At 39.2% G+C, this 25,885-nt stretch overlaps 3 protein-coding genes across 13 annotated transcripts in view; 1 reads left to right on the forward strand and 2 right to left on the reverse strand.

Annotated features, from left to right (window-relative positions):
- NFKBIZ (NFKB inhibitor zeta) overlaps positions 1–19,267 on the reverse strand; it is a 33,160-nt gene extending 13,893 nt beyond the window's left edge. Inside the window, exons 1-2 of one of the 2 annotated variants that reach the window (XM_050778938.1) lie at positions 18,564–19,267; positions 17,057–17,132 (exon numbers count right to left, since the gene is read on the reverse strand). The gene's annotated coding sequence lies outside the window, so the exon portion shown is untranslated. The remainder of the gene's footprint in view (positions 1–17,056; positions 17,133–18,563) is intronic. The other variant, XM_050778939.1, reaches the window with a different exon arrangement.
- Positions 1–25,885, forward strand: part of RPL24 (ribosomal protein L24) — a 488,826-nt gene that overhangs the window by 340,068 nt on the left and 122,873 nt on the right. The gene's annotated exons all lie outside the window — the stretch shown is intronic.
- NXPE3 (neurexophilin and PC-esterase domain family member 3) overlaps positions 19,351–25,885 on the reverse strand; it is a 46,427-nt gene continuing 39,892 nt past the window's right edge. For 7 of the 8 annotated variants that reach the window (XM_050778946.1, XM_050778944.1, XM_050778941.1 and 4 more), the window contains one exon: positions 19,351–25,686. In XM_050778946.1, the coding sequence (XP_050634903.1) occupies positions 25,136–25,686 (551 nt within the window). In that variant the 3' untranslated portion in view covers positions 19,351–25,135. The remainder of the gene's footprint in view (positions 25,687–25,885) is intronic. The other variant, XM_050778948.1, reaches the window with a different exon arrangement.

The following is a 25,885-nucleotide window of genomic DNA, read 5'->3' on the forward strand; positions in this document are numbered from 1 at the left end:
CCCTATTGGTTCTATTTCTCTGGAGAACCCTAATACGTTAGAGTTTCTCAATAAAATCTATTTGAATTTTGTTTTCTACCTACTAATATTTTATGTATAATAAAGGATTTAAATGCCCATTCAAATAAATCCATAGAAAGTAATTTTTTACAAAATCAATTATCCTCCTGTTTTAATTATCTTCCCATTTTGCATGAGATACGAAAATTCAAGCCACAAATTCGTGACCTCTGGAGAACTTAATATAGACCAAGATGATCAACAAAAGACTAATGTTTCAACATGAAGTTTTCTGTGCAATGCCAAAGCAATAGTACTGTTTGACAAGACCACAACCCCCAATGCCCAGAAGCCCTCCCACACACATCAAAAACAGTTGTTAATATCGCTACAAAAAAATTTAAATGTACTTTGCTTTATGTAAACGTCGAAATACAAATTCAGTTTGATCTATCAGGTCAAATGATAGGATGCTGCCATTGTTCTAATCAGATATGGTTGAACACTCATGCTGTGGGAGACAGCCACCATGTCCTCCTGTGGGAGGACACTGCCTGGAAAAGTCAACTGAGGTCAACAGCCAGCACCAATATGCCCGCCATGGGAGTGAGCTACTTCGAAAGTAGATTCTGCCGCTGCACATCAGGCCTTCAGATGACTGCAGCTCTGGCCGACATCTTGACTGTAGTCTTATGAGAGATTTTGAGCCAGAACTCTGAAAAACACTCAGAGATTTCTGATGCACAAAAACTGTATATGAAATATGGGGCCTTGAGAATTTGTCCAGTTACACTGCTCCATCAAAAGCAAAGAAGAGATTAAAATCCTCATCAAACTGACTCTGGAGCCTCATCTTTTGCTTTAAAAAAAGAGATTAGAGGATTCACTTCCTCCAGACTCAGATGTACTGTCTACAACTAAAGATACTGAAAAAGATGAAATGATATATCAGAGAGTTCTGTGACAACTCATAGAGGGGAGAAATCTAGTCCAAAGCTACTGGAAGAAACTGTAAAGAAGAAATAAATATATGAGAACGCTATCTTTGCCCAGGCTTTATAAATGTTAATAATTTACCTTATTGTATCTTATGCAGTAGAACATTTTTGCATAGTTTTATGGTGTCAATTAACATTGTAACACTATCATGAGACCAATAATTCAGAGTTTCAAAAAAGGAACCGAGGGCTGGGCTGGGTGCAGTGGCTCACACCTGTAATCCCAGCAATTTGGGAGGCCACGGCAGGAGGTATTGCTTGAGCCCAGTATTGCTTCAAGACCAGCCTGGGCAATATAACGAGACCCCATCTCTACATAAAATAAAAAATTAAAAAATTAGCTGGGCATAGTGGCACATGCCTGTGGTTCCAGCTCCTTGGGAGGCTGAAGTGGGAGGATAACTTGAGCCCAAGAAGTCAAGGCTGCAAGCAGTAGGCTATGATCATACAACTGCACTCCAGCCTGAGTGACAGAGCAAGACCTTGTCTCAAAAAAAAAAAAAAAAAAAAGGAATTGGATTTTTTTTTTTTTTTTTTTTTTTTTTTGAGACAGAGTCTTGCTCTGTCACCCAGGCTAGAGTGTGGTGGCACGATCTCAGCTCACTGCAAGCTCTGCCACCCAGGTTCATGCCATTCTCCTGCCTCAGCCTCCCAAGTAGCTGGGACTACAGGTTCCCGCCACCACGCTCAGCTAATTTTTTGTATTTTTAATAGAGACGGGGTTTCACCATGTTAGCCAGGATGGTCTCAATCTTCTGACCTCATGATCCCCTGCTCCTCGGCCTCCCAAAGCGCTGAGATTACAGGCATGAGCCACTGCACCCGGCCGGAATTGGATTTTTAAGTGTAGATGTAATGAACTTTTGAAAAGCTAAGGACAATTTGGAACAGCTTTTCAAACTTGAGATGAAAAAGCCAGTATCTTACAGGATAAGTTATTATATTACTTTGGCTGAAGAAATGAACATCATAGGTGAGAGACCAGTAAAGCCTGACAGAGTTTATTTTGCTGAATGCTTTCTAGATGAAAAGTCAGCAAAAGAAATCACAGCACTGCCACTTTGCAACGATACAGTAGCTCACTGAATTAAAGACTTAACTGCAAACTGGTTTTGTCTGCAGAATTGCACTCTTGCCTTAGAAATGGATAGGTTTATGGACTGTCTGGACTTGCTATTTCAGTTATATTCACTTACAGCACCAGCCAGTCATCAAAGGTCTTTTATTTGAATGCATGACAACAAACACAAGGAATGCGGAAACATTCAAAATGTACAATAACTTTTCAAATCTCATCATTTATCCTGAAACAGTTGTGTTTACATTTGAAATGATGGTACAAATGCAATGGGTAAAACTACTGGTGCCTTAAAACAAATCAAGGCAGTGGCAACAAAAAGAACTAGTAATCACTGTATTCTTCACCACTGTCTACTTGCAGAAAGAAAAAGAAAAAAAAGCCAGTTTCACCTAAGAAGTCCTGGACGAAACAGTAACAGTCTTAATTGACTCTTGTATACATCATTTTAATATTTTATGTGGCAAAATGGGAAATATGCATAGAAGTTTGTGCTGCATCCTGAAATATAATTGTCTCAAGGAAATGCACTTGTCTATTAGCTTGAACAATATGACATTGCCATTTGTTCTAATCAAATACTGTTTTGAGTTGTGAGTTGAACTGCCCTCTGTTTTTCATGGAATACCAATTATACTTGACTGACAAACTGTGTTTCAGACTCAGGTATCTGTCAGTTTTTGGTTTTGTTTTGTTTTTTAATGAACAAAGTGAGCCTGTCACATCAAGGAAAATAACTAACAGTATTTATTGCCAATAATAAAATTCAAGTTTTTGAATAAAAATTACAATTTTGAGAAACTTCTGTTGGACACCTTGAGCTTGATAGCTTCCTAGTTCTAGAAGACTTTTTCGATAAGCCCAATGGTGATGTGCTATTAACAAATGTGATTTTTTAACATTATATAATGAAATGTGGCAACATTTAGAAAATTTGCATAATTTAATTAACTAATAATTTCCAAATGAACAATGCAAGACATTATAAAATCATACATGGGTGAAAGAGCCATTCAAAGTGTGAGAGTAGCCAATGGATTTTAACGTATCAGAATATAAAAAGTTCATTGATATGGTTTCAGGTTCCATCTTGTATCTCTCCTTTAAGGAACTACCACTTGTTCTGGTATAATATTAAATTAGAATATCCAAATTACCTGAAAAGACTATTAAGCTATTTCTTCCTTTTCCAACTACATATGTGTATGAGACCAGATTTTCTTTATATTTTCACCAACATAACATACTGTGACACGTTTCTTTTTTAAGAGACAGGGTTTCACTCTGTCACTCAGGCTGAAGTGCAATGGCATGATTATAGCTCATTGTAACCTCTAACTCCTGGGCTCAATCTCTCCTCCCGCCTCAGTCTCCCCAGTAGCTAGGACTACAGGCATGCTCCACCAGGCCTGGCTAATTTTTTTTATTTTTCATGTTTTGTAGAGACAGGGTCCAGCTGTGTTGCCTAGGCTTGTCTGGAACTCCTGGCTTCAAGTGATCCTCCCACCTCAGCCTCCCAAGTCACTAGGATTACAGGCATAAACCCCTGCACCTGGCCAACTGCAACAAATGAAATGCAGAAGCAAATATGAAAATCTGTCTTCTGTAAAACCGGACGTTAAGAAATTTGCAAAGATGTGAAACAATACTGTTTGCATGAAGTTTTTTTTTTTTTAGAAAATACAGATTTTAAAAATAAATTAGTAAGAAAAGATTTAAATAAGTTTTAGGGATCGAATGTAGGCAATGTCCTATCAGTCAACTCAGTAGTTCCAGACTGGACTCATCATTGTTGAACAGCTGGTTCTGAAACTCTCCTCTCTTCTCTATCTCTAATTTCCACTATCCAAGACAGGCCTTGATCTCTTACCTGATGCAAATGATCACCTATCCAGCCTTGCCCACTTAAAACCCATCCTCCAGACTGCCATCAGCATGCCAACGGGATGCTGCAGTGCCAGGAACTCTTCGACCAGGTCTAAGAATTCCTCCACACCAGTGGTGTTCAATCTTTGGGCTTCCCTGAGCCATAGTGGAAGAAGAATTGTCTTGGGTCACACATAAAATACACTAACACTAATGGCAGCTGATGAGCTAAAACAAAAAAGAAAAAAGAAAAAAAAATCATGAAAGAATCTCATAACGTTTTAAGAGAGTTTATGAATTTGTGTCGGGCCACATTCAAAGCCATCCTGGGCCACACGTTGCAGCCCATGGGCCACAGGTTGGACAAGCTTGCTCTACGCTGTATAAAAATCCTTCAGTTACAAACCTGCATGTTGTGCACATGTACCCTAGAACTTAAAGTATAATAAAAAATAAAAAAATCCTTCAGTGGCTCTCTACTGCTTTTAGCATGGAGTCCAATCTTCTTAGAATGACAGATGTCCAAGCCCTGCCTTCCTCACAAGCTTCATCTTCCTCGTTACCTTCAGTAATATGAAACTGAGTATAGTTTCCCACAGCTCTGGGACTTTGCTCTTGCTGTTCTTCTCTCTTCTTCCTCACCCAAAAACTCATGCTCACTTAATACCCAACACTCACTCAAGACTCACTTAATAGCCAACACTTCTGGAGCCTTCCCTGACCCTCCCTTCCTCCCCTGACCCCAACTGTAACCCCCACTTCTGGGCTAAGGGCCCTTCCTCTCAGTCTCCACACAGACTTCTATCATAGCTCTTAGGATGTGCTAAAATTAACCATTTATGAGTCTGTGTCCTCTATTCCACTATAAGCTCCCGAGACATGTATCCCTTGTCAATAGCCAAGTACCTGTTACTTAGTAGGTAGTTACTTGGTACATATTTAACTGGATGGTAGAAACAAGTGGAAATGCTTCCAAAATTATTTTATGTCAATACTGTACAGACATCAAGACAAATACTTTGGCCCCTTGAATTAGAATCTCCTCATTCTCTGCACTTGGATTATTATAAAACTATTTTCATCTATCTTGTAAATATAAAAACCCAGCTGTCTTTTGCCCAGAATTCTTTGTAAGGAACATAAAATCTTTCAGGAGCTTTCAAAACAGGTATCATCTTATGTGTTGACTTGTTGAATGCTTTCCCTTAAAAATAATAATTTGTTATTATCCCCATAGCAATGTAAAACATACTTCAACATCTCAAGAAACATTTAAACTTCAGGGTATTCTAACAGATTTTTCTAACGCAGATGAGTAAATCAGACCACGTATTTTCAAATTCTAGTTATTCTTCAATATGGTAGTGCTTTATAAATGTCAGGTACTCTTCTAAGTACTGGGACACAGTGGTACATCAGACAAACACTGCTCTCTGTCTTTGTGGAGCTTATACCTGGCTGTGTGAACATTCTGGTCCATATAGTATCCATATAATAGAAACAATTACTATTTCTGAGATATATGAACTCAGTTCTACTGGCACTCATGTACTTCCCAATAGGCCACCTGACCAACCAGGCTATGGCATAGACAGCTGTAGTTAGTAAGTTCTATAAGCTGTTTCCTTACAATGGTGTAACCTATTATTTTGTGTGTTTTAATCTGGAAAGATCAAAAGGTTGTCTTTAAAAGTAATTCTCTAGGTCCTGTTTGCAGTAAATTATTAGCACCTGATGTCAAAGCATAGTATACCATATTGAGGAAATTTCTCCAACCAGTAACCTGATCATCATACAGATGAATCAGCAAAAGGTTTGCACATCTCAAAATGTCCTGCTCAGTGCTAAGAGAATAAACTTGATATGCCATTAAGTACTGTATGTATAGTATATACAATGTTGCATATTATGGACTGATTGTGTGAAGACAAAATTAATAGTGTCCCTGGAGTCATCTCTCTGCAACTTGCTTTTATATGAAAGTATCAGAGGAGATGCCATATACCACTTTGTCCTCCTCACAAATATTTTCTGAGCACCCACTATGTGTGAGTGAGTCATCCACCGTGTAAAGTAACTCCACTGCTTCCCAGCAGGTACAAAAGGTCTGTCCTCTGATGGGCGGCACAAAGTCAGGTCACACAGCTGAACATCCCAATAAACGGATGCCTTATAAACAGACCCTGAATCACAGCAATGCTACAATACCCTGAAATACTTTTTCAGCATCCCATCCTTCTAGCCCAGCAGAAATCCAAGTGTATAAACTGAAAACAAAACAAATTTCTCTTCCCCTTTAACATTTCATTTCTAAAGAAATGAAAAGTTCTTCCATTTGATTTCGGAACATATCTACATACTATAAAATGCATATGTTTCATGCAAAATCACATATATGATGGAGTGGTGTTTGGTGTTAGTCTGAAGGGCTACCTGTGTACCACACTCTCTCTCTAAGAGTAATAACCAAAACTCACACAAAACATCCATATGAAACAAGTACACTTTCTTAACTTTCACCCTGTAAGTGGTTCTTAGCTCATGAGGGTGTTTTCTGGTTTCTATTTATAATGATGAACTTTATCCACTACAGACACTTACAGATAAAAATGAGGTAGGTGAGCTTTGTCCAAAAAGGCAGAGAGCATTACAAGTTCCACGGCTTCTTCTGCTTTCTCTGACTTGCTGACAACTCCAGAAGTTTCATTTCCACACATATGAATGAAAGCATCCTCCTAAACGCTGAATGTGGGAATACTGTCAACTCTTGCCTGCTTTAAAGGACACTAAAATCTGAACTGCCTTAAAACAGAATGGTGAAGGACCAAAAAGTATCTTCTAATCCCAACTCCCCTTTCTCCCTCCTCTTTTCCCTCTCCATTCTTCTTTGTGACACTCTTTCCTACATAAATCCGCAGATTCTAGACAGTAATACATAGTGCAAAATTACCCAACCCTGTACGCTTCCACTGTAAAAAATGTACATGTTCTGGGAAAGGATCTCAGTTTTCAGGAAGAGAACTAATGAGCTAATTTACATTGTACTATAAATACATAACATTGTTATTTTCCTGATAATATTTACTTTTTAAGGAGAAAAATCTGAAGGCAATTAACTCCAAAGAACTGAATATTTTACAGTTGAATTTTAGGATCTACAGAAATTAAGTAAAGAAAATTTTTGACCGAAAGACGCTTCACCATTCCTTTGTATGAGGCTTTGGCCTACATGGACCTACAAAGGCCTAAAGCTAAGAAACTTCTAACCATTATACTTTTCCTTTATATTTTGACTTAAACCTTCTGTTTTCCCCTAAAGAAAAGGCTAAATTTGGAAGGTTAAATTGAGCTTAAACTGAGCTCATTAATATAGAAAAGGAGTAAAGTACTTATAAATGTTCAGTACATAGTTGCTTCATAAACATGTTGATTAGAATTTATGTTTTTCAAAACTTTCATATCTAAAATCTTCTTCCCCTTTCCCTTTGTAACACAGATAACACATATTTGTCAAACTAAATGAGGGATAATAATATAATGTTATGTCTATTTAAAGGCATGAATGCATTATATGCCACATTTTTTCAAGAAGAATTTTAATTCTGGAACTTTTAATTCAGAATTTAAAACTTGACGCTTTTTGTTTTGGGGGATTTTAGGAAATTTTGTTTGTTTTTATAAGTCTCTAGGGATTTATACTGAATTTCTGTAAACAAGGACAATAGTGTGTGCCAGACAGAAAGACTAATTATAAAAATGTTTAAGATCTGAGAAGGAGAAATCAGCTTACATCATGTGTAACATATATTAATACCAACAAAATAGTAATAAATCACAGATCCATACTATAATAATACTTTGGAACACTGATAATGTTTATAATAACTACCACTATTTAATATCTATCATATGCAGAATACTATATACTTTATATACATAATCTCTAATGTATGTAACAGCTGGGAGAATGGTCAAGGATGGAGGTAAAATACGCAGTTATGAAATCTTGCCAAACACAATGAATACTAACAGACAAAATACATCAAACATGTATAGCTATCAACAGGAATAATTTTATGAAGGAATAATTTAATATCGGAATTAGTGAGGAAATCTGAATTCTCAGTTACTAAAAGACTATGCAAATTTAATACAAAGTTGATGACAATTATTTATTCAAACAATCACCTTACCTCCCCCAAATTGCTTTTGCTTACATTTTCTGGATACTTTAGGCCAGGAGTTGGCAACTATGGCCTGCAGGCCAAATCCAACCTATTGCACAGCTGTCACCTAAAAATGGTTTTTACATTTTAAAATGATAATATTTTAAATGTTTGTGTAAGTGCCTGCATAATATCCTCCATCTTGTCTCTTGGCCCACAAAACCAAAATTTTTACTATATGGCCCATTACAGAAACCCCTGTTTAAGCAAAAGTGCTTAGAGGCACTGCAGTGTCATGGCTTTGAAGCCTGCATACCCATCTGTGCCTTTTACCAGCTACGTGACCTTGGGCACATCTCTTAATCTCTGAGCCTCAGTTTACTTGCCTATACATTGATCTACAAGTATCTAAATCAAATTTCTAATATGGCATGAGATAATGTGCAATGTATGTCAAGCACTTGACACATCCTAGACACTTAATAAGTGTTAGTTCCCTTCCTGTTCCCATAAATTATTATGACCATTGAGTAAATCTCCCTCTTATTTGTGTGCATATGGCTACAGGGAGTGGAAAATGATCGATTACAGATTGGACAAAACCTGTTAGTCATACCTCGCATCTGCATTGAATTTTTCTCCCAGAGCACTTTCACACATATGCAATCAAACTGATTACAAAGGAGTATAATCATAAAAATATCATAATTGTAGAATTTGTAAGTCAGACAACTATTATAGTGAACAGTTCCTAAAGATGCACTAAACTGGCCATGGGTTCAGTAAACAGGTTCGACGTCCTTCTCTTTTTCTCTCTTTCCAACAAGCGTGCTCAGAATTTCATCTCCTAATCTGATTCTGGATTTTATAGACTTGTCCTGTTGCCCTGCAGAGTGTCCTCTTCCCATCAGCATACATCATTCCGTACAGTGTTAAAGTTCCATAAAATTCTAGCAAACAAGAGTCTAGGGGACCAAAAGTTAATTCGGCAGTAAAGAGGAGAGGATGGAAACCAATAAAGTCCCCCTTTAGTTTTACATGTTCTGTTCAGCTTAACTCTCAGATTCTTTGATCTGTGATTCTCACCCCTGTGTTTTCCACCTGACAGGTATGGCATGCCCCATCAGAAAGGTGCTCTGTGGCCTGTACGATTTTTCTTTTTTTCTTTTTTTTTTTTTTTTTTTTTTTTGAGACAGGATCTCACTCTGTTGCTCAAGCTAAGTGCTGTGGCTCAATCACCCACTATGATTTTCAAAAAGGGGATGTGCGGCCCTTGAAAACATTTCCTCAGTGATTTTTTAATAGTCCTTTAAGGAAGAATTCCCCATCTGCTGAAGAACTGCTTTAAATGACTTAACACAGTAATTCTAGTGCCAGGTATACCACTCAGACTAGTGAAAAAGAAAAGCTAGATTTACTGAGAGTCTTCACCTGTATGAAACACAAGTAGATTCACATCTACCTTTGATTATGATCCCTTCGAAAAAGGAAAGAGTAGACTTGGTTTAAATGCCTATCCTACCTAAGGTTGTATCTTATGACTTCATGACACCATCCCATAATTGGCAGTACTCCCCGAGAAAAGAATGGAGAATGGTGTAAACAAATTTCTTATGTTTATATCATCTGGCACCCATAAAGGTACAATGAGATGGGAATCTTTAAATACAGGTATGGTGAGCAAAGGGAAAAGAGACCTCACAGAAACCAAGGACTCCACAAATAACCTATGAAAGTTACAAAAAATATAAAAGTAGATACGAATAGATAATCTGATCAAAGTAACCAGAGTATGGAAATGCCTGGCTTTTTAAAGACAGTCATAACTACTTTCTTATAAAGAAATGATGTAGCAGAGAAGGAACCAGGTGATCTTCATTTGGGGAAAGTACAAGTTAAGGGACAATATAGAAACAAACCCAAGTTTTTAGGCTGGATATTTAGAGATTCTCAAATACATGTGTCTATACGTTCATTTATTAAAAGACATTTGTTAAAGAACAAATTTTTACTTTAAGAAAAGATAAAAGGGAAATATCGAGCAATCTAATTATCAAATTAAATGATACTGATTGTAGAAATTCACCTATTCATGGATTCACTCAGTAAATATTTATTGAGTACCTACAATGTTCCGGATACGCTTCCAGATACTATGAATACAGTATTGAACAGAAAGGCCATTGATGCCCTTACAGAGCTTATATTCCACTGGGAAAGACAGACAATAATCAAAAAGCTATATAATATAATGCAGGTGGCCATGATGTGCTATAAAGAAAAGCAAAGCAAGGTCAAGGAAGAAAGCCAGAGGTGCTATTTTACCTAGAGAGTTCCTGGAGCGCCTCCCTACTATCCTCCAAACCAATATGACAACGAAGCAGTTTCAGATCTGAGCATTCTTGTCTCTCGTCCTTTTTGAAGTCTGAGCAATCTCATCCACTTCCACAGGTTCAATTCTGACCTGTGTAGAATTGATTCCTATTACTAGCTCTGACCTTTTCTCTGAGTTCTAATTCCATGTTGCCAAGAGTATAATCAAGTCTAAAATGAAACTTGACATATCCCCCACTCTGTCCCTCTACCCTCACCAAAAGATTATCTTCATTTTTCCAGAAACCCCTAGAGGAATTAAAGATTTGACTATTTCAATTCTTTTATTCCACTACAGAAAAGTGTTAATAGTTCCCTTTCCAAAATGGTTGCCATTCACCCCTTAGTACTCTACTCATTCTAACTACCTTTATGTTTAAGAGTAGCTGGAAGTTTGCTTGAGAAAGCAACGACATTCATGTTTTCCCCTGCTGAACCACAACTCTACCCTGTGAACTTCCATATCAGAACTAAATGTCTGCGCCTGGTTTTCACATCCTCTAAAATCAAGCTACATCAAACCTATCTGTTATGGACTGAATGGTGTCCCCCCAAAATTCACATGTTGAAGTCCTAACCCCCAGTACTGCAGAATGTGGCTATGTTTGGAGACGGCGCCTTTAAAGAGTGTAAGTTAAAATGGGCTGTTGGGGTGAGTCCTCATCTAATCTGACTGGTATCCTTACAAGAGGGAAGAAACACCAGGGATGTCCATGCACAGAGAAAACGCCATATGTGAGGACGTAGTGAGAAGGCAGCCATGTACAAGTCAGGACAGAGGCCTCAGGAGAAACCAAACCTGCCAAGACCTTATCTTGAACTTCCAATCTCCCAGAACAGTGAGAAACAGATTTCTGTTGTTTAAGCCACCCAGCCTGTGGTATTGTATTACGGCAGCCCTAGCCAACTAAAACATTATCCCATCATACTTCTATCTCTATTCTTCAACATGCAGTCCTTATGAGTATCTTCTAAAATAGCACACTAATTCTTGCCCCCAAATTTTTACCCAAGCTAGAATTCTTGCCTGTAATATTCTTCTCCCCTTGATTAAAAGCATGGGGTTCTGAAGTCAAACAAACCTGGGTTCAAATCCAAGCTCCATTCACTTAATAACCATCCAACTTTAATTAACTTCTCTAAGACTGTTTTCTCATCCATAAAATGGGTATATTAACTGAATTCAGCCAGTAAGTAGGTTAGATGTGGTAGTGTCACGAGATGCCTAGCACAACTCCTGGCATATAATATACACTCAATGATGGTAGTTATAATTATTATTCAATTTTCAAAGTTCTAATTAATACTTTATTGTTAAGCATTTTGGCCTCTTTGGACCATCAGCCCAACTTGAAGAGAACATAGGAGAAAAGGAGGACCACAGGGTCAAGTCTGGAACCCTTCAGGGCCTTGATGCTGCCTGCAAACAGTGGGCAGCTGATGTGATGGGGAGCCATTCAGGGGTTTTAAACAAGGTAAAAACACGATCACAGTGGCAGCTGTGTGCAAGTGATCAGGAAAGCCTCTGCAACAGTCAATGTGACAGGTACTGGAGGTCTGAACTGAAGTGGTGCTCCTGGGCATGGAAAGAGGGGAACTGTTTAGAGATTTCACACATTTAATCTATAGGACCAGCAAGAGGCTGAACACAGAAAGAGAGGGGAGGGGCCGGGTGTGGTGGCTCACGCCTGTAATCCCAGCACTTTGGGAGGCTGAGGCGGGTGGATCACCTGAGGTCAGGAGTTCGAGGCCAGCCTGGCCAACATGGTGAAACCCCATCTCTTCTAAAAATACAAAAACTAGACAGGCGTGGTGGTGGGTGCCTGTAGTCCCAGCTACTCCAGAGGCTGAGGCAGGAGAATTGCTTGAACCCGGGAGGCAGAGACTGTAGGGAGCCAAGATAGCACCACTGCACTCCAGCCTTGGCAACAGAGTGAGACTCTGTCTCAAAAGGAAGGGAGAGGAGAGGAGAGGGGAAGGGAGAGGAGGGGAGGAAGAGAGATGAGGGTCAGAGGTAACTCCAAGGCCTTGAGGATTATAGTGGTGGCACCAAGAACAGAAACAGGAAAGCCAACTGAAGGAGAGTGGGGGAGGCACCAAGTCTGATTTTAACCTTCACATTCGGTTCACTGCACTGCTCCTGCCACTCTACCTCACCCCTTATCTGCACTGTGATTGGGGAAGTCTCTGTGCCCTTCTCATCCAGTAAAATTGCAAGAAAGAATCTAAAAATTAATTCACACCAAGGTATCAACAGTAGCCCTTCTTAAAGGTTATTTGCATTTTAAGAGAGGCTCCCAAAAATGAACAACCACGAAGTTTGGAGAGCCGACAAACCTAAGTGAGGTATGGGGTGGAGAAAGCATGTCCTTTAACATTATTATCACTACCCAGTTCACCTCCTGCCTGCTACAATTTGGCTGCAATCTGTCACTCTGCCCTAGATTTTGACATTAGTGTTGGGTTTAACAATCCCTTTCTTATCTAAATGCTGGATACTGTTCAATACTAGAGGTAAACACACACAACTGTTTTCATTGGCTGTTTACAAGATATGAAACCTTACCACAGAAGAGCAGGGTTGGGAAGGTCCATGATATATCAGCCTCTGCCATCTTTCAGACTGTTCGTCTCTCATGATACTAGAAATTCCAAGGGTAAATTTGGCAGCCTTGCCCAGTGATCACTTTCAGTTTCTTCAAACTCTTACCTTCCACCTCAAATTAAACTCACCTCCTTTCCCCATAGCAGAGACAACATAGAAAGTTCTTATGGCCCTCAGAACAACTTTTCACAACTGTTATAATTAAAAAATAAATCAACCTTTCATTTTTTTTCCATCCTGGGTTATTTGTTCAACCAAAATTTATGAAGTCACCCTGTGCTATGCTGCAGAGGTAAGGGAATGGGTGTGGAAGGGGAGGAGAAGGGCAACAATCAGAACTCACACAATTCCTATCTTCAAATTGTCCTCAGTTCATCTTCATTCACAAGACCTAATCCCCACATCTGTGGATCATCTTTGTAGCTCTGGCCCTTTTAAACCTCCAGCAAGCCTCCCTAGGTTTAAGATGTGGAACTCTACTGCCAGTGGTCCAAATTTCCAAAAAGATCTGACCCACATGGAATCTAAGTGCACTGCCTCAATGATTCCCATAGGAGTTATTCCCAACCACGCACATCTTCGTAAGTGTGTGCACTGTAGTATGTGGCCATGCAAGGGTGAATAAATAGGAGACGTTGTTTTAATAGTGGTGCTGAATCATTCAGCAGAATTACTCAGAACTTCGTGTCATTTTCTGTCACATATTCACGGTGTATGCACTTATTCACTGCACCCTGCCAAATACTACACAAAATGAATTAAAAAGAAATTCATCATGGTGCAGCCACTGTGTAGAATAGTATGGCAGTTCCTAAAACAATTAAACATAGAATGACTTGATATATCCCCAAAAGTAATGAAAGCAAGGATTCAAACAGATACTTGTTTGTTCACAGCAGCCATGTTCACAGCAGCATTGTTCACAATAGTCAAAAGATAGAAACAATCCAAGTATCCATGGACAGATGAATGGATAAACCAAGTGTGGTAAGCACACTTACACACATGCTGGAATAGTATACAGCCTTAAAAAGGAAGGACATTCTGACATTTATACAACATGAATGAACCTTGAAAATATTACACTACATGAAATAAACCAGTCATAAAAAGATAGGTATTATATGATTCCACTTATATAAGGTATGTAGAGTCATTAAATTCATAGAGACAAAAAGTAGAGGGGTGGTTGCCAGGGACTTGGGGGAGGGAGGAATGCAGAATTATTGTTTAATGGATATGAAGTTTCAGTTTGGGAAGATGAAAAAGTTCTGCAAATGGCTGGCAGTAAAAGTTGTAATATGAAAAGTACTTAGTGACACTGAACTGTACACTTAAAAATGGATAAGATGGCAACTTATGTATCTTTTATCACAATTTTAAAAAATATTTTTAAAGCATTTAAGGATATAATAGAATAAAACTTTCCTGAAATAAAGAAATATAAAGCCAGGCATGGGGACTCACACCTATATCCCAGAACTTCGGGAGTCCAAGGTGGGAAGATCCCTTGAGGCCAGGAGTTTGAGACCAGTCTTGGTAACATAGCAAGACCCCATTTCTACAATAAAAAAGAAAAAAGAACAAAGAAGCTTGGCATGGTGGCATGCACCTGTAGTAGTCCCAGCTACTGATGAGGCTGAGGCAGGAGGATCACTTGAGCCCAGACGGTAGAGCACACAGTGAGCTATGATCATGCCACTGCACTCTAGCCTGGGTGACAGAGCAAAACTCTGTCTCTAAAAAAAAGAGCAAATCTTTGTGTGGCTGAGGCAGATGGATCACTTGAGGTCAGGAGTTCAAGACCAGCCTGGCAAACATGGTGAAACTCCATCTCTACTAAAAATACAAAAATTAGTCAGGTGTGGTGGCACGTGCCTGTAGTCCCAGCTACTCAGGAGGTTGAGGCATGAGAATCACTTGAATCCGGGAGGCGGAGTTTGCAGTGAGCTGAGATGGGGCTACTGCACTCCAACCATGGGTGACAGAGGGAGATTCTGTATCAAAAAAAAAAGAAAGGAGACAGAGAGAGGAAAAAGAAGAGGAGGAGAAGGAGAAGAAGGAGAAGGAGAAAAAGGAGGAGGAGGAGGAGGAGAAAAGAGAAAAGAAAAGAAACTAAAAATGTTGTTCCTCCTCTGGAAACCAGTACTTTTAAAATCCATGAAAAATGAGGATGTAGACACAAAGCAAGACACAAAAAGACAACAAACCACAGAAAAATCTTTTGACCTCAGTTGAATAAGTACATGCAGAGCATTTACAACGGCATGTCTCAACCTTTCTTTCAGTATTAGACCCGCTACGGAGTCTTTTTAGACATCTTTTTCCTAATCATCCCCTGATGAAAGTTTAACACCACAGATATACTGTATATCTATTATGTACTATGCTCCCTTTCGGAGTCACAAACCATTGTAATAGCTAAGATTTTTCCCTGAAGAACCGATTTTTACCCTCTTGGAGATAATATCACCCTCTCTGAGAATGCATGATTTATAGTATCAGACCCTCTACAGATTCACAGTAGTAGGCTGTCTAGCAAACTTGACTGAAACAATCAGAGGACTGGGGATGCATATAAACTACTCAATGCTAAAATGTATCCAAAAGTCTTCTACTAATATTAAAAGTGCCTGCATGTTGCTAAATATCTGAACAAACAGTGAAAAAATCATTTTTAATATCTCCAAATATCTGGAGGTTGGCATTTTATAGATATAACATCTAGGTAATTAACAGTATTTTGATAAGTTTAATTCAGATATTTGGTATCATATATACAGAACGTAGCATTGTGATTATTGTTTAATATAACCATGAAAGAATTCACCATTTGTCGTGGTGAAGTCTATCAAAAAGACACATGCACCTGTATGTACATTGCAGCACTTATTCACAATAGCAAAGACATGGAATCAACCTAGATGCCCATCAACAGTGGACTAGATAAAGGAAATGTGGTACATATACACTGTGAAAATCTACACAGCCATAAAAAAGAATAGAATCATGTCCTTCGCAGCAACATGGATGCAGCTGGAGGCCATTATCCCAAGTGAATTAACACAGGAACAGAAAACCAAATACCACATGTTCTCATTTATAAGTGAGAGCTAAACATTGGATACTCAAGGACATAAAGATGGCAACAAAGACACTGAGGACTGCTAGAGGCGGGAGGGAGGGAGGGAGGCAAGCAAGGGTTGAAAAACCACTATGATCAGGGCCTGGGTGATGGGATCAGTTGTACCCCAAACCTCAACATCACGCAATATACCCAGGTAACAAACCTACACATGCACCTCCTGAATCTAAAATAAAAGTTGAAGTTATGAAAATAAATAAATAAAATAAAGCTAATTACAGCTACCTAAAATGCTGTAGGGCTAAATGAGATCTTGCTGGTAAGCTCCCAAAACAAGTGTTTAATAAGTGTTCATTCCCAATCCACTAACTCCATCAGTGGCAGTAAATATTTTCATTCACTATGTTCGAAAGGAAGGTATTTTACTTTACAGACAATCCCAAATTAAAGGAACAGAAAGTGCTTTAATCAGAAACCACAAATGCTAGCTTTAAGGAGCCTCTTCACCAAAACTATGAGGGGGCATGATGCTCTCCAAGCCTGTTAAAGATTACTTAACCCTGAAACTGTCAGTAATCAGAGAGCTGATTTCCCCTCTTAGATGTATTCGTATGTCCTCCTGCTATGGAAAATAGCAGAAATTCAACAAATTGGTTTTAAAAAATACTACTAAGCCACACACACATACACAAAAAAAAATCTTAGTTCTCATGAAATCACAGTAAAATGCCTATAAGTAAAATTCAGAGTAATTTTGCAGCAACTTCAAAAAAACGGCTAATTTAAGAAAAGAATCTTAGAAAAATCCCGCCACCCTCTTTGACATCAGCCAGGGGCTAGGTAACACCTGGATGCTACTCGTTTAGAAATATCAGCCCTTCTCACCCTCGGGAGTTCAGCATCAGGCCAAGAAAGCCAAAAGGTGAAGTTCAGCCAGGGCCCTCGAGATCTTCCTGTTAACCTGGGAGAAAAAATCAAGAGGCCTCCAGTTCAGTGTCAGCTATGAGTCAAAAGAAAATGGTGTTTTCAGAAGCAATTCATTGTTGGTCTCAGAACAATTAGAAAATCTTTCCCCTCAGTAATGCTTTCCATGGCTTTGTAGCTTCTGAAAGGGTTTCTTTTGCTCTCTGAGAGCAGGGTCTGTTTCAAGGCAAGAAAAGAGAAGGGTTTGCTTCCTTTTCCTCAGTGAGGAAAAGTCTGTATCTGAACAGCTGGATTATGCTGACCTCGGTCATCACCTCCACACTGGAAAGGATGCTGCCAAACGTTTCCCGTCATCTGCGCTATGCACTGATGTCATGTGCTAACTCCTCTCAGACTGACTCTTCTGCCACCGCAGTGCTCCACGCCTGTACCCTCCCCAACTGTGTCTTTGACCTCAGCAGGATGATGTTAGAAAGACGGTGGGGAGGGGTGGTGGACTATACATTGTATTTTGAAGCCAAATAAAAAGACTGCAGGGTTATCTGCATGTTTAGATGATCTGTGTGGCTGATGCCCTGCTCCATCTGGGATTATGTTGGGTAGTGAATGAGACTTGGAAACTTTTCTCTCCTTTTATTGTTTAAACAACCTACTGTCCAACAGAAGCAAAAAAATATTCCACCCAGCCAAATATTTCTTTAGATGTCAGATTTAAATAGAGGGAATATATATTACCAAATGCTTAAAATTTATATAACTGTCATCCTCTTTGGACAGCACCTTCAGCCACTACAGCAAATTCACTAATCCCAATGAAGAGAATCTCTAATCCATTCTATTTAGAAACGTGCTTTTATTCAAACAAACCCCTTAACAAATACAGATTATCATGAATCTGGGGGTCCAGTCAAATCATCAAATTTCAGGTTTTCCTCATTCATAAAATGGCTATTCATACATTTTAATTTTACAGAAGTAATGTAAGAATGAATGAGGGCATGCTATAAAGTACTTCAATTTACTCTATTTTCCCATAAAGATATGGTTTCATGTCTACGCTTGGTGGGAAAGTATACCTCTAAACCCACACATCAAATCTCCTGGGAGGCTTCTGTCTCGGGATATCATAGTTCTAGGTCACTGACAGAAGATACAGTGTTACATTAGATTTATGATACTTCATCACCCATTCTATCGATCTCCTCCATTAGTATCTTAGTCCTTCCTGGGCCTTTAAAACAAACAGACATGATTCTTGCTATTACTAAACTACAAAAACATCCCTGATGTTCTTTTTCCAAAAAAACTATCCCCCAATATTTTGCCCCAAAGCAAGTATGGCTACTCAAACACAAGAGAGTGACTCCAAAGTTAAGAATCTGACTATGGGAATAGGAAAGAAAAAGAAAAAAAAAAAAATCTTAGCATTTAAGATATTTTAATAAAACATCAAATAATAAAAATATACCTTTGTGTTTGAAGAGTCAAGTCAAACAAATACGTAAGAGGAAATCAATTGTTTCCAGCTCTAATCAGCGATAATAACCCAAGTACGTGACAGCATGAGAAAGACGATCGGTTTCCTTTTGAGGTTACGTGATAAGCAGCAGCTAACAGCCTTTTTCTCTAAGAACTCGCCATCTGACCTCGTGGCAAGAGGAAGCTCGCCCCTCGCACTGGCGCCCTTTATAGCGTTCGCTTTCAGTTCACCACTCGAGTGAGGACGGGGGCGGGGGAAGCTAAGAGCCTGTTTTCTAAAATACAGAATACGGTCATCCTCTCGTTCGAACTGGGTTGCGTGGGCACTGAGAACGGCCAGAGGAGGCAGGGAGCGGGTAGCGAGGACTAGGTTTGTGGATTTTTTTCTGCATACTGGAAATTCCCAGGCCAAAAAGGTACCGACCCGAGTCCCGGACATTCCCCTCGAGGGCCGGCTCCAAGACCTGGACTGGAGCCGCAGGGAGGAATCAGAGGCAACATCTTCAAACAAAACTTTTTCCTTAAAGATGTCCTTTTAAAATGTTCTAGTGAATCTCCTGATGGGCGTTAGAGTTGCCTCTCATCAGATTCACTTCATCTTATTTCACTTTTTCTGTGTGGCCCCTAACCGTGGGGGTGCAGTGGGCGGGTGGAGGGAGTTACCTTTTACAATACAGCTTTTACAATATGGCAATCAAAAAGTAGTATCGCTATCATGTGCCTTCATTGACTAATTAAAGGACAAGGAATCTGTGGCATAAATAAAGCAATGGTCCTGTAACATGAAGATCACTTTATTTTCAAGGGGTAAGGGGAATGGTAATGGGGTAGATTTAACAGCAAATGAACCACTGCACAACACTGAAAGGGTTTCTCCTATGACATTTAGTTTCACTTCTTTTCCATTTAGGACACCAGCTGCTGTAATCTCGGTACTACTTTTTTTTAAGTTATCTTCCCCAAGCAGTGTTACAATCCAGTTGGAATGGGCATTAGATGTACACATCATTAGACTCTTAAAACTAAAAGAGGACCAATAGCCTCTCATTTAACCAGAATATTAAAAAAGAAAATATATGTACACACATATAAATATATTTAAGTTCACACTTTATTTTTTATTTATTTATATATTTATTTATTTATTGAGACAGTTTCACTCTTGTTGCCCAGGCTAGAGTGCAATGGCATGATCTCGGCTCATTGCAACCTCCACCTCCCAGGTTCAAGCAATTCTCCTGCCTCAGCCTCCTGAGTAGCGGGGATGACAGGCATGTGCCACCATGCCCGGCTCATTTTGTATTTTTAGTAGTGACGAGGTTTCACCATGTTGGTCAGGTTGATCTTGAACTCTTGACCTCAGGTGATCCACCCACCTCGGCCTCCCAAAGTGCTGGGATTACAGGCATGAGCCACCGCGCCTAGACCACACTTTTTTAAAAAGTTAAAATATAAAAGCACTTTTAAGAGACAAGTTAGACTGAAGGTGGTGGAGTACAGTGCTCTCCTAGCTTCTGTGTCCTTTAAACTGCTGCCCTTAATCATCCTCTTATCTTCCACCACCTCCACTCCCCTAGGATTCCCAGGTCCCCTTAGCACTCAAGGGGCTGTGGTCTCACCTTCAAAAGAAAAACAACTTCAAAATTTTATTTATTTGCACACTGAGGTGTCAAGAATCCTAAGTACACTAATACTACATTGTAGACATAAACCAGGTAGAATAATGCTTAACACAAGAAAATAAATACACTTAAAGTGGAATTTCTGGCATTAGTGACTAGCTGAGGTTAAAAAGCTGAATTTACCCAGAACCCACAGAGATAATGCTGAGCAGTTTTTTAGAAAGTTGGGGAGGCTTATTTCTGTCATTTCCCTTGGGTGTTTATTTCCCTGTACCTCTCTCAGTGATCACTATTTCCCTGAACAGGGTCCAGAAACAGACTCATTTCTGGCATGTAACACATGAATATGTAAAGGCTTACCATATTTATTCTTGTCAAGTACCCTGATTTACCAATCTGCAAACTAAGTTTTCAGATTGATAAATGTGAAACTGGATTCAGTTATTAAACTGGATCAACTTTCAATCTGAAACTTAATAATTGAATCCAGGAAGTGTCAGTTAAGTGGTCTTAATTAAAATGATAGTTATTCAGAATGGCAAAATGAATCATACTGGAACACCAAAGGTCAGTTTTACATTCACTAAAGAAAGGTGACTTTTGGTAGGATAATTCTATAAAATGTAATTTGCATAGAAAGGCTTTATTATGGGTTCTATCACAAATAGCATCAAATCAATCATCTCAGTTCTGAAACATGAGACTCACTACATTAAATTGTCATTCCAAAATAGAAATTCGTATTTTAAACCACTGAAATTGATATAAACCACTGCTTTTTATTTTATTTTATTTTTTTTGAGACGGAGTCTCGCTCTGTTGCCCAGGCTGGAGTGCAGTGGTGCGATCTCAGCTCACTGCAACCTCCGCCCCTCCAGGTTTAAGCAATTCTCTGCCTCAGCCTCCGGAGTAACTGGGATTACAGGCACCTGCCACCACGCCTGGCTAATTTTTTTGTATTTTTAGTAGAGACGGGGTTTCATCATCTTGGCCAGGCTGGTCTTGAACTCCTAACCTCGTGATCCACCTGCCTCGGCCTCCCAAAGTGCTGGGATTACAGGCGTGAGCCACCATGCCCGGCCCACTGCTTTAATATTGTAAACCTAAATGTCTAACCATAATGACCAACTTATCTAATAATGAAAACTGCAGTAGCAGTACTATTAAGTAGATCTTTATAATTAACTTATGAAGACTATTTAACATAGAAAAATATTTATATGTAAAAAACACAGACCCAAATTACATATTCTCTATAACTATATGGTTAAAAAACCTGCAAGAAAATATACCTAAATGCTAATGTTCATTGCATTCAGATGATAGAATTATGGATTTTATCCATACATTTTTCTTCTGGATTTTATAGTTTTTAAAAATTATGATGTCCCTTATATTTATACTGGGAAATATATATTTAAAACAAACTATTATTTGGCTACCATGCTAATATTCACAACCATATGGCACTAGCCTAAAATAAACTTTTCAGAAGAAACTATTCTATCTATTCTGGGAAATGTTTAAGTGGTATAGTAATCTCTATCAAAATTTCCACACCAGAGTGAAGAAAGACAAATCAGATGGGGGATGAAAGTTGTTCTCACTGATATGTGAGAGCTAAATGATGAGAACACATGGTCACATAAAGGGGAACAACACAAACTGGGGTCTATTGGAGAGTGGAGGGTAGGAGGAGGGAGAGGATCAGGAAAAATTACTAATGGGTACTAGGCTTAACACCTGGGTGATGAAATCATCTGTACAACAAACCCCCATGACATAAGTTTACCTTGAAACACACTGGCACATGTACCCCTGAACTTAAAAGTTGTTAAAAAAAATTTTTTTTAAAGAGAGATGAAAGTGACTGAGAATACCTCAAGAAGCTGTGTCACCAAATCTTTAAGAACTATGTCACCAAATCAAAAAATAACAGAAACTAGACAAGATCATAAGAAAGCATTTGCACAATCAAGTGGCAGCATTCCAAACCACTGGAGGAGTAATGCCCTCTTTCTTTTTAAAATTCTCCTGGGAAAATTACCGCTCAGCCTCCTTTACAAATCCTTGAAGAAATGTCTAGAAGTTCTTTCATGAAAAGAAAAACTCTGGGCTGGGCACAGTGGCTCACACCTGTAATCCCAGCACTTTGGGAAGCCGAGGTAGGCAGATGGCTTGAGCTCAGGAGTTTAAGACCAGCCTGGACAACATGGCAAAACCTAGTCTCTACAAAAAGATACAAAAATTAGCTGGGCATGGTGGTACATACCTGTAGTCCCAGCTACTCAGGAGGCTGAGGTAGAAGGATCGCTTGACCCCAGGAAGTCAAGGCTGCAGTGAGCCATATCATGCCACTGCACTCCAACCTGGGCAAAAGAGCAAGACTCTGTCTCAAAAACAAATAAATAAATACAAACCCTTCTTTATGAAAGTCTCACAATTTTAGCTGAAAAGGGATATGGACTTTTTTCAAATACCTTATTTCAAATCGAAACTTGAGTTCCTCATCTATAAAATGGAGCTAATATTACCTACACTACTGGATCATGAACAGAATTAAACCAGTTATTGGTAAATCCCCTGAAATAATAAACAAGCCATGTTTATTGCCTCATTCTAGCTTACCTCTTCTCTTAGTGTTTCTTCAAGTGTGGAATACCACCATTGCATCAGAATCACTAAAGCAGTTGCCACAAAGGTTGGTTCCATAAATCCCAGAGGCATCATGGTCCCTCTTTTTTTTTTTTTTTTTTCTTTTTTTCTAGAGACAGGGTGGTCTTGCCCTGTTGCCCAGACTGGAGTACAGTGGCATAATCAAGGCTCACTGCAACCTCTGCAACCTTCTGCCTCCTGGGCTCAGGCGATCCTCCCACCTCAACCTCCTAAGTAGCTGGGACTACAGGTGGGTGCCATCACACCCAGCTAGTTTTTGTATTTTTTGGCAGAGATGGGGTTTCACCATGGTACTCAGGCTCAAGCCCCTTTCGGCCTCAAGCAACCCGCCCTCCTCAGCCGCCCAAGACTGTAATCCCTGCTGGGATTACAGGTGGGAGCCACCATGCCTGGCCTTAATTCTTTTATTATTTAACAAAATTTGTTAGAGATAAGATCTCTTGTCCATTGCCCAGGCGGGAGTGTAGTGGCGCAATCATAACACACTGCAGCCTTGAACTACTGGGCTCAATCAATCACCCTGCCTCAGCCTCCCTAGTAGCTGGGACTGTCCGCCCATGCCTGGATCATTTTTTATTTTTTGTAGAGACAAGATCTTACTATGTTGCCCAGGCTGGTCTCAAACTCCTGGCCTCAAGCAATCCTCCTGCCTGGCCTCCCAAAGTGCTGGGATTACAGGCTTGAGCTACCACACCCTGCCATGACTCTTAATTCTGCATTTTTGTCAGATATTACAAGTGATCCTTAGGTACTGTAAAGCCATTAAAATTAAATTATTTAAAATTAAACTATTTTAATATATTTTATTGCCTCATTAGACTCAGAAACAATTAAAAATCTTCTTTCCCCAAAAAATACTTTAAAAACTTGAAGGTGTTCCTCAAGGATAGGAAAGTAAGATCTGGGGCCCTCCTATTTTAAATTAAAAATGCAAATTATTTGACCCATTCTTCTAAGGGTATATATCATTCATACTTCAAGCATCTGTCTTTCTCTTTAAGGCCTCCCTAGTTTCTTCATCTGTCTACTTAGGAGCAACTTAAACTAGACTATAATCTATCATAGCTCAAAAAGAAAAGAGTACTTACTAAATGATCCCAAATTAACTAAACTCATTTAAAATTAATAAGTCAAATAAAATTCATAATTCCATTCTTCTTAGCTAGGCAGTAGGAATAGCAGCTTCTTCCAAGCATGAGCGAATGGGTGTGCCTTTTATGCCCAAATCAAAAAATACCAAAAAAAAAAAAACCTGTCATGAATTTTAATAGCTTATTAATTTCTAATTAGATTTTAACTTCTAATTGTGGTAAGTAGTTCAAAATAACAACAACAGCAACAACAACAACAACAACAACAAAAAAAAAAACACCTGAAACTGGTGGGAAAAACTTCCACAGCTTTATAATACAATAGCATTCTTTACACAAAAGTCAATTCTTAAAACCCTCAAATTTCAGATCATAAAAATAAATTTCCATTTACAGATTTCCCCCTTCCAGTTCCAAAAGTAGTTATTCTAGAGTAAGTATTCAACACATAAAATTTAGCTGAATCAAATAAAAATCACCAAATGCAAATGTCGATTCCAAAGCACAGATTTTATATATACTGCTTTCATAGTTCCCTTTTGCTCTTTTCTAGATAAAAGCAGGAAATTGTAAATATTCCCACTAAAAAACTCGAACCAAGCACACTGGCCTTTTCAAGTAATTCAGAAAAGGTAGATCATCAAGAGAAACTCCTGAGACACAGCAGTCTTCAGTGCATTCACAAGAGCCTCTGACTGTAAGCTTTCTCTAGTTAACCGCCAGAAGATGGACTACTTGTGCTATGCATGCAGATGCACTCCATTTCCTTTACCAGATAAGCTACAAACACTCTACTACCAACCAAACTTGTCCCTTCCATCAGAATATTTTTCATACTCTTTAGCAAAGTAATCAACCCTCCCAGGAGAAGCTAATTCAAATACACTCATTAGCATCTTTGGTTATAAGAGCAATACAGTGTGTAGATGCTGTTAAGAGTTCTACCATGGCTAAGTCAAGATTAGACAAAATCCTATAGGTAGATATAAATGTAACCTGCATTTTCTAAGCTCCTTGTAAGTCATCATATAAAGTCCAGATCTTTTTGAAATTTTATGCCTATTAATAGCAGTCAGCTCTCACTGGGGCCACTTTCTGTAACTCAGGTCAATTGAGAAGGTCATTGAATATGATTCCTCCAGTCCCTTCCAAGACAGGCTAGGTCTCCCAGGCTAGGTCTCCAAGGGGCACACAAAGGACAAGAACATGTCCAGTTGGTTCTTCACAATAACTTCATCTGGATGCAGCTTGTGCGGTAGATAATGGGCCAGGGTCATCTCCCAGGCATCGACGAGATATACTCCAACCCCTGAGAACATCCTCCGAAGGATGGTGTCCAGCTGAAAGTTGTACCAGTCGCTGTTGAAAAGGCTCACCTCAGGTCCCAGCTCCTGGGCGTTGGCCGTCCGGATGACCACCACGGTCTTTGGGCTTCGATCGAGGAGCCGAACCACTGCTCGACGGATGTTCCTGAGCCGCCGGATGTACACTTCCAAAGGGAAGGTGCTGAAGTGAGACCATACAGCTATGGCAACCACTGTGTTCTTCCCTCCCACAATGCCATTCAGCTCATTCGCCACATAATGGAGCTCACTGCTAAAGACGGTTGTGAAGCGGATGGGTGGACCATGGCAGCGGTATTTGAGCAGGATGTTGTGCTTCTGGTCCACTGCAAGGAAGGGACCCACATTCTTGGGACTACCCAAGTTAAACTCCACTAAATCTGAAACAAGGAAAACTCAAGTTCATAAAAACCTTCAAACCACACACATATATTTTGATTATACCTTATTAAGTGGCTTTAAATAACAAGTTTTTTTTTAAGTACAACAAAAAGGTACAATATAAATGTAAAGGGAATACCTATTTCACTGAACTCTGCCCCCTTTTGTATCAATGGGCCTTTATTCTAAGACGTTTAT

The sequence above is a fragment of the Macaca thibetana genome, chromosome 2 (assembly GCF_024542745.1).
Source record: "Macaca thibetana thibetana isolate TM-01 chromosome 2, ASM2454274v1, whole genome shotgun sequence".
NCBI lineage: Eukaryota > Metazoa > Chordata > Mammalia > Primates > Cercopithecidae > Macaca > Macaca thibetana.